Consider the following 8,952-nt stretch of genomic DNA (forward strand, 5'->3'; position numbering starts at 1 on the left):
AGGTGCACAGCTCCATGAGTAGAATCCACTGTCCTCCAGGAGATGTCATAATGTTCTGCATTTTAAGGAGTTTATATCTACAGTATATACAGTATACTTACTGTATTAGTATCAAGTCTATCTATAGAAAACGGGCCAGGAGTTTATGTGGGTTTAGTTATCCATATAATTACGGAAACTGGTGTGTAGACGTTCTGTACTTTGTCTCAGGGTGCGGTCATAGATAGCTGGAGGGCATATAGAAACATGTAAATGGACAATCTGTTCACATGTAGCCTGTGTGACACACCTTGTGCCCTACAGTCTGTCATCCGTTTTGTATTTTTACTATAAAACTGAATTTACTGTAATTGGAGACATAGCCAATGCTGCATATTTCAAGTATGCTTGTAGTTAACATGCTCATAATCAGTGCCAGTAGCTTATGTGGCATGTTTACCTTACATCTCCATGAAGGAGTCAGTGAGGGAATTGAGAAACGAATTTGCTCAAATGAACAACCAAAGCTTTTTCCAGTCATTTTACAGGCGAACCAGTAAAGGTTATAATCACAAGGATATATATAGATCAAACTTTTGCTTTATCAAAATTCTAACATTTAGATGTTCAGCGTCGAGGTAGAGGTAGTCTAACAGAGGTCCGAAAAAGGATGATCAATCTCAAGATCAAAACCACATCCCTTCATTTGAACAACTTATGAACGTACTGTAAATGCACCTCTCATCGCAGGTAGCCTGGAGCCGTTTTGAGTCAATCCGTGTGCACTATCAATTTGGGCTTTGAATTTGAGAAAGCACCCAGGCACTCTAGCTAAACAAACACATAGACACAACAAAGGATTACTGGGGCAATGCTGTGCCGCACACTATAAACATACTGTTTGATGTCAAAGGTAGGTAGTCTGCCATCAACTCTAAATTCATGCACACGACTGAAACGCAACAGGAGTGAAGAAAGGCGTACAGTTGTCGCCTACATGAGCCCAGTGTTTGGTGGCAGCTGTGCTGCAACTGTGCTGCAACTGTGCTGTCACATACTGGTCAAAGGAGCAGGCCCTGCGGCGGACACAAGCACAGCATCTATTCAGCTCTCTTCTGGGTGCTTTAATATTACTGGAACACTGGCAGGTGTAAGAGAGGTGACACCAAAGAATACAGATATGAATCACGGTATTTCGCAATAAAATACTCAAAACAGTCTCTGCACCGGTATGTTTTTTTCAATCCGATACAATCCCAATTATAATCACATGCTTTTTCACAAATTCAATTACAAACACTCGTACCGTATGCCACTCAACAGTGATTTGACTGTTAACCTTTTACATTGAAAACATGTGGCTACTTCACATTGAAAGCCTTTGCGCCTACGAGACACTTACAATGCATTATAAAGTGCGGCGAAAGCCATCAACACAATCAACAAATTACATACTGTAAGCTAGCCACAAATTAGAGTCTGAAAAACAACAAGCACACAGCCAGGCTATAGGGCAGAAGTCATGACCAATAAATTAGCCATCCATAAATCTTTTAATCACTGCTCACTACTAATAGCCACAGCATAAATAAATTACCGTTTGGTAATCAATGCTTAATTAACTTGGTTTCTCTAGCCATAACAAATCCCAGTGTTGGTTCTGTATTCCACCTTTTTACATATTTATGACATAAACTGAAGAACATGAATCTGCTAGGTTAGAGTGTCACAGCAGCTAAAGAGAGAGATGATTAGTATTCATAGTTCATTTTACTTAGCCTACTGCATTGAAGTGGGATGAGTCAAGGTTGATATGGTCTGGTCTGGTTTGCTGGTCTGGTGTGGTCTGCAGGTCTGGTCTGGCACAGAGTGATGTGGTCTGGTCTGTTAACTCCTTTGACTGTCCTAGACTGATCTGCTTTGGTCGTTGACTGGTCCGGTAGACATGATCTGGTTCAAAGTTTAGCCACAATCTCCAGCTTTGGGAGTTTCTTTCTCTATTATTGTCTTTCTTTCATTCTCTCCCTCCTTTTCTATCTCTCTCCCTCTCTCTTAAGCTCTCTCTCTCTTTCTCTCTCTCTAGCTATACCATGGCGATGGCGATGCCAGAATCATGATGTCCCTGCAGCTGGGCTATCCTGGCAGCTAGTATGAGAAGCAGGCCAGTGGTCACCTCTAGGCTGTAGGAGAGCCAGGCCATGGCAAGAGACCAGCCAAAGGACACATCCACTAAAGACAGCTCCTCAGGACCCAACACCTGCTGGAGTTCTGCCAGAGCCTGCTGGCAGTAGCTGATATACACACTCACCCCAGACAGGGTGAACAGACCTGTGGAGAGAAACAAACAGAGGTCAGACTGATGGACAGATAAGCAGTTCGACAGACATAACATGGAGAAACAGACAGACGAACCAAAGTCAGATAGACTGACAATCATCGGACAGATGGCAAGAAAATCAGTCAGACAAACAGACAAAAGTTTGAAAGTTACAGCACGAAATAGATCATACGATACGATACGATGAACTTTATTGTCCCGCTCAGGGAAATTTGTCTTGGTCTCTGTGGTGCGTCATAAATGCCTTGACAAGATCATGTTAAGATCAGAACTTCTGATGTGCGAATATCTGGAATCGACCTTTTGAAATGTACCTATTCAGTCTGAAAGACACCCTGAGTTCCATGACAACTTATTTCACTAAACCTTCAACCACTGTGCCAGACCTACGTGACAAACACAAAACCATCATTTCAACTGCATATTCAAATCACGTTATACATTAATTTTAAATCACCGAAAATATTTATATCAAAGATACTGGCTTTTGGTTGCTAAGCTGTTTCATGTGTCAACAAAAAGAGAAAGTGTTTCTTTGCCTTCCACAGAAGATAAGCCACTTTTTAAGCTACAGTTTCTTGTTTAGGTTATTAGCCGCATAACTCCTTGGTATACCTGCCAGTCCATCAATACAATGTTCAAAAATGTGAGATACAGTAGCCTTTAATTAACCACACACTGTATACAGTATACAGTCAACTGCTTTCTAGAATAGTCTATTTGTCTGCTTCATTTACTCATAAATGTTTATACACACAGGTAAAATCAATTTACCAAAAGCTATGATGGTGGTACACTAAATTCATCTGCCTACCTTATCAGACTAAAGTGGAAAAACAATGGAGCGTTTTTAAACATTAATCTAAATTCAAGACATGATCTGATTTTACTCTTGGCTTGTTCACAGCTAATTACCAATCTAGATGGGGAATGGACAATGAATCAAGCAGCACTGTTCCAAATTGAAGATGAAGAGTTTAAAATCTGAAGGTTTCTACTGCTTGATAAACAGTACTGTACAAACCTATTGGAAATGCATTGTAAAGGTAAAAGGAGGAGGAATCTAGCTGTTGGGTTTTGCTGTTGACTATTTAGGAGATGAAAACATTGAACTATTTGTATTAGCATTATATTGTATTGTATTGTATTATACAATTCATGAAGCACTTTTTAAGCATGCTTTCCAAAATAAAATGTTTATAACCCCAAAGATTGATTTTTCCTGTGTTGTAGTGAGAAGAAAACATGCAATACAATAAGACAAACAGAACTGTTTGGCTGAGGGTGTTTGTTGTGGAATAGACCTCATTTCCCAAGAGGTGCTTGACAAAACAAAAGATCACAGAAAACACTGTACTCAATCAAATACTGTGCATGTTACACACATGGTGCCAACACACAACGTTCCAAACAGAAATCTAATTAACCATACATTATCTTGTTTAGCATATACTGTACACTAAATATGCAAGCCAAAAGTCCAATCCAATTTTTGCAACGAAGAAAACCCTTCAATAAACAGAACACACTCTCAGGACACATAAATGAAACAGTGTCAGCAGACAGAGATGGTCTCTCAGAGGACGAGAGGCCATGTTGATACATCTAGACAGGTGATGATGTTCTGTACCTCCAGGTGGTCAGCAGTGATAAAGAGGCTCGGATCTATATGTTGTCAACAAAAGAACAGCAGGATACTTATTTTTCTGTAGAATAAGTGATTCTAAGTGTAATACAATGCTTAGACTCAAGTTGATAGTATAACCATACGGCTGCCTGAAAGTATAAAAGTAATTGCCAGTATAATCATACAGCTGTCTGGAAGTTTGACAGTAGTTGCCAGTATAACCATATACTATATATAGAGGACAATGTAAATTCAGAAATTGTACCAATTTCTATTAGATTAAAGCATGTAAAAGTCTCCAAGATTTATTTTTGCCTTCAAGATTATTGAAAAATTGTCCGGAAAGATGCTTTAATTATATATATATATATATATGGCATTGCTATCCAGGTCAATAATCATTGAAACATTCAATCACTGGTCCAGCCTACTGTATCTCTGCTATTGTTTAGATATTCTAATGCTAAGATTAGCACCTAATACTTACCATTCCTTAACTCACAATTCCGCAGTGATAATCCAAATATGCAAATAGGACACACTTATTTTAAAGACAAATTGGGTTTAGAATGATATTTGATCTGTAACTATGAAAGAAAAGTTGATCTACCTACCTGTAAGAAACATTTGCATTTTACAGCTATCAGCTGTAAAATGCAAATAATTTATTTGTCATTTATTTGTCATGATCGTCATCATTCTGTTCTTGAATCAAAAACCTACTGTATGCAGTTCAAAAACTGTCTGGGCTATTAACTCTGTGTAGTGCAACCGTTCCAAAAAAAACTACACTTGACTTGTCAAAGAAAGAACGATTACCTTTGTCACATGTACGTTTCGCTTCAGTGGACACTCCTTTACCCGCGGAATGTATAGTGGAAACCTGGACCATTCAAACATGCAGCTAAAACAGTACTGCATTTGATAGGGAATCTGACATTTCTGTTCAGGAGTAGGCTTGTTTGTTTTAATCACCCTTAATTTGAGATATTTCAATACACTTGTTACAGTAACAACTGGTAGCATTATGTGCTGTGAGACTGGTCCAGTATACAGGATCAAAAAGTGGTAATTGCTGATCCAATACCATGGTGCAATGAGAACCTGAAATGTGAAAAATCATTTCATGAGATCATAAGAGAGCAGGAAATCAATGCTTCAGATGTCTGGCTTTTGTCACTTGATTGAGCATGCAGGGCTTGCATCCAGCTGTCTGCGGATTCTTGCTATGAGGGATTGGCAGATATCTCTGTAGAGTGCTCTGAGTATAACCAGCAATTATATTGTATCGAATCATATGCCAACTATAGTATATAGAAGCTCCATCATGTAAAGTTAAGGGGTGGTTTCTGAGCTTATATGGCCCTACAGTACTGTAGTTCTGACTTTCAGGGGTCAACCTAGTTAGCAGAGCATACATTGCACTTTACTACAGTGTAGACAAGATTGCTAACCTGAGTTCTCCCTCAATAACATTGTAAGGGTGTACATACAAATTTTGTCCAACACCAGTTCAATATCAGGTATGTACTGAGGTAGACCTCAAGCTTCAACCACCCACATAGGCAAGCACACAAGCAATGTACTGTCGAGCTATTGACAACATTTGAACCTTTCATAACCACAACGATTTTCTTTAGTACAGCTTCACAGTACAATCATTATTTCATTGCCACAAGCTTTGCAGGATTCAGTCCTACTTACTGCAGAGGAGGAAGTAGGAAGCGGAGCCAGAGATCAGGCAGGGACTGTGGGCCAGAGAGCTGACTAGACCAGAGATCCAGCCGAACACTAGTAGCACCAGGCTAATAGGCAGCAGGATGACGATCACCTTGTGAAGCTCTGGAGGGAGTGGGACAACCGACAGAACAACGTCACTGGGCAGAAACAGTCCTCTTGTCAGGCTTTACATGGTGTTATGCTTACACAAGGACAATTCTCTGTTCTTTCAACGGCTCAGAGACAGTGTTTTTAAAACAGATATGTTTGGGGAACAGCTGGTAGTACATGTACTATATGTGTCGTGATGTTATGCTCATTTGCTTTATGATGCCTGATCTTGTGTAATTAATATTGCACTCATTGTTTTTGTTCATTATCGGCATTTGGAAGACAACAATATAGCTTTTTAAAGAATGTATATATAAAGAACCAGGATTTCAATTACCGTGATTGAGATGAAAACAAAAGAGTAAACATACTATATGGCTGCCCAGCAGATAGCATATTTTAGGCTATGGTTACCAGGCTCCTAAGCCCTGAATCTGTGACGGTGCAACAATGACACTCACTGATAAGATGTCTCTCTACCTCAGACAGGGTGGATGTGTCCATTGTGAAGGAGTGAATAAGGTGGGAACTGGCATTTTTTCCTGTAGATTTAGTAAGAAGAATGACATAGAAGAGTCACATAGACAGAGAGGACAAAAGGATTTCATTTCAATTACAATAGTATCATTCACTTTCTCAATAAATACTATGTAATATTAATAATTGAAAGTCTATAGGAGCTTATTTATTACACACTTTACCCCATCATTCCTCATCACATTGATCAATAGGTCAAATACTGTAAATATCAGCCTTTCACTTTACAGTCCTAGCTGGCAGTTATTGCAGCCATTTCCAACTCTTGGTCTTTCGGGTGCTGTCTAGCAGGTGGTTCATCAAAGGGATGGTTGGTTAGTAACACCACAGTCATATTTTTATATAATACTGAATCCATAAGGATGCATTAACCCATGACATGAAACAATAAGAGGATGTGTCTTTAATACATATAAGTACAGGTAATGTGATAAGAACTGTGACTTCAAAATTCAGATGCCTTCAGAGATGGCAATCAGAAGAACCTCAGTGGAATTGTAAATGGGGTATTGAAAGACGTGTAGATGTGAGTGATACTTAAATTACATTTCAGGACACTGGCTTGATAAAAAGTACTGTTGATAACATTTACATATTCATTTTTGACTTTTTATACTTTCCAAACATGTAGCTGCAATGTCTACAGCGAGCATATTGCGTAGGCAATTGCTTGAGGAAAAACCTAACAGATGCACGTTCTTTCGTTCTCATCTACAGGAGAAAGATAATCACTCTCATTTATCATGGGAAGTCAAATATGTTTAATGATCCACGATGGCACAAAGTAACCTAATTGTTACTTATGCAACACGTGGTTTAAGTGTTTACAATGACCCCACACCAGTTTAATATTGATAGTTGTCTGACAGCTTGTGATTTTGTACTTTTTTTAACTATGGAAATCAACGTCGATGGTGCCGGATGAGATTATTTGATATTGACCACAGACTGAGTGCATTACAACATCCGTACCTTCATATATTCTCCAAAGACCCGAATGAGAACTCAGGTCTTCAAAGTCTGGATGGTTCGGTTTAACATCGATAATGTACCAATATTCGCTCCCAATTGACACGGCAAGTAAGGCAAAACTGAGTAAACCAGTAAATCCAGCAACAAGAACAACCACTCCGTACCTCATTTTGTAAAAAATAAAATAATATATAGTTTTTTTTACGGTGACCGGTTTAGTAGAATCCCATGGTCAGATCAGCATAACCAACGATAGAAAGGGCACACACGATGCGCAAAGCTCTCCATGGTAGTGTTCCATCGGCGTCCTTTAGCCTCTCATCAGCCAAATGCTTGTTGTTATCCATACAATTAAATTCCTGCAAGAAAACAGACTGAGTAGCATATTCAGGTAAATCACGTTTGTAGCACAAGCACTGACAGCCATAGACTGGGGCAATAATTTCGTTGCTGCGTGTGGAGGGCAGGCAAGGAACTGGCGCGCAGGTTTGTCTCAACCCTACTGTTCATCCCCATCTATTATACACTGGTGGAAGTGAGTCAATGCTTGAACAGGAAATTCATGGTATGTATTCCGTAGCCTGTTGTTGATTTATACTGTATATTTAATTAAGTAACTTTGTATACAGTTATACCCGTTTGTCATTGCATTGATTAAATCATTATTGTGTGGGAAAGGAGCTTGATATTATTTTCAAAAAGAAATCCTGAACTAATTGTTCACATTAGGTTGTTGTGCAAATCATTATAAAGTATCTATTAATGGTGTGTGGGAGAGGATGTGCAGCCTTCCACCAACACACTTGTTTGTGGCCTGTACAAGGTCGTTCTTCAACGCTGTTAATTGACGTGACATAAAAGCGCGTCTACCCTGCGTGCCCTGTTGTTACAGATGGCAGCCCGTTTGAAATAAAATAGAAAAAAACTGCAAAACTCAGCACATCTCAAACTAATTTTGACGTGTAGGCTACTGCCCTCTAGCGCTCTTTGCGGCAGATAGGTTGAGGCCTGGCGGCCTACAACTGGGCTGGCGCAGTTGTATTTTCTGACCAGGTTAAATTAGAAGTAGGCTTTTTAAAGGAGACATGACATGCTTGGATGCATTGCATTCGGCCCGAATGTAATGATAGGATGTCTTTCCTGTCTGTCAATCTCACAATAGAAACATCAACAAATAAAAAACATCTGGATCAACAGCGGTCCAAAAACAGAATCAATATAGGCCTAGGCGTTGCTTTTCCAAGCTGGAGGCAACTGCAGGAATTGAAGGATTTAAAAACCGTGCATGGCTGCTGTTTTTCTTAACAGATGTAATAGTTTCCACTGTGGGGAGGCAAATTAGATCAACAACACCTATGTTACCTAGAAGGATTATTGTAGGGTTTGTGATAAGCCTACATATCAAGGAAATTCAAATGAGTACTACAACCCTAGTGTACTGAGACACTAACAAGGTTTTTCAAATACACAGCTTTCACATATGGTGAAAACACAGTACTGAGATTGATTGGTTTACCATGGGACACACATGGACTCACCACTGGGAAATGAAGGATTCATTTAAAAAAAACTACCCAGCAGATTTGCATTCATATTTTGTCTGGGTGGGATAATTACAATGTGAGTTGATGTGCCAAAGGGCTTTGTGATCAGTTGACACTGGAGAAAC

General features: G+C 39.3%; 1 protein-coding gene across 1 annotated transcript; it reads right to left on the minus strand.

The window, feature by feature from the left end:
* Positions 1-1,088: 1,088 nt before the first annotated feature.
* On the minus strand, positions 1,089-7,711 carry LOC134037600 (transmembrane protein 235). Its single transcript, XM_062482994.1, has 4 exons — positions 7,284-7,711; positions 6,236-6,316; positions 5,649-5,786; positions 1,089-2,307 (listed from the first exon to the last, which is right to left on the minus strand). Exons 1-4 carry the CDS (start codon positions 7,450-7,452, stop codon positions 2,063-2,065), a joined length of 633 nt encoding a protein of 210 aa, XP_062338978.1. The 5' UTR covers positions 7,453-7,711; the 3' UTR covers positions 1,089-2,062.
* Positions 7,712-8,952: the final 1,241 nt, after the last annotated feature.

The sequence above is a fragment of the Osmerus eperlanus genome, chromosome 2, assembly GCF_963692335.1.
Source record: "Osmerus eperlanus chromosome 2, fOsmEpe2.1, whole genome shotgun sequence".
NCBI classification, from domain to species: Eukaryota; Metazoa; Chordata; class Actinopteri; order Osmeriformes; family Osmeridae; genus Osmerus; species Osmerus eperlanus.

Bases quoted from the DNA above. Each gene is read 5' to 3' on its own strand.
- LOC134037600 (XM_062482994.1), bottom strand. From the start codon at position 7,452: ATGAGGTACGGAGTGGTTGTTCTTGTTGCTGGATTTACTGGTTTACTC. The intron at 6,317-7,283 runs GTACGGATGTTG...CTAAATCTACAG, and splicing joins TCTTTGGAGAATATATGAAG to GAAAAAATGCCAGTTCCCAC. The intron at 5,787-6,235 runs GTGAGTGTCATT...CACTCCCTCCAG, and splicing joins GGTAGAGAGACATCTTATCA to AGCTTCACAAGGTGATCGTC.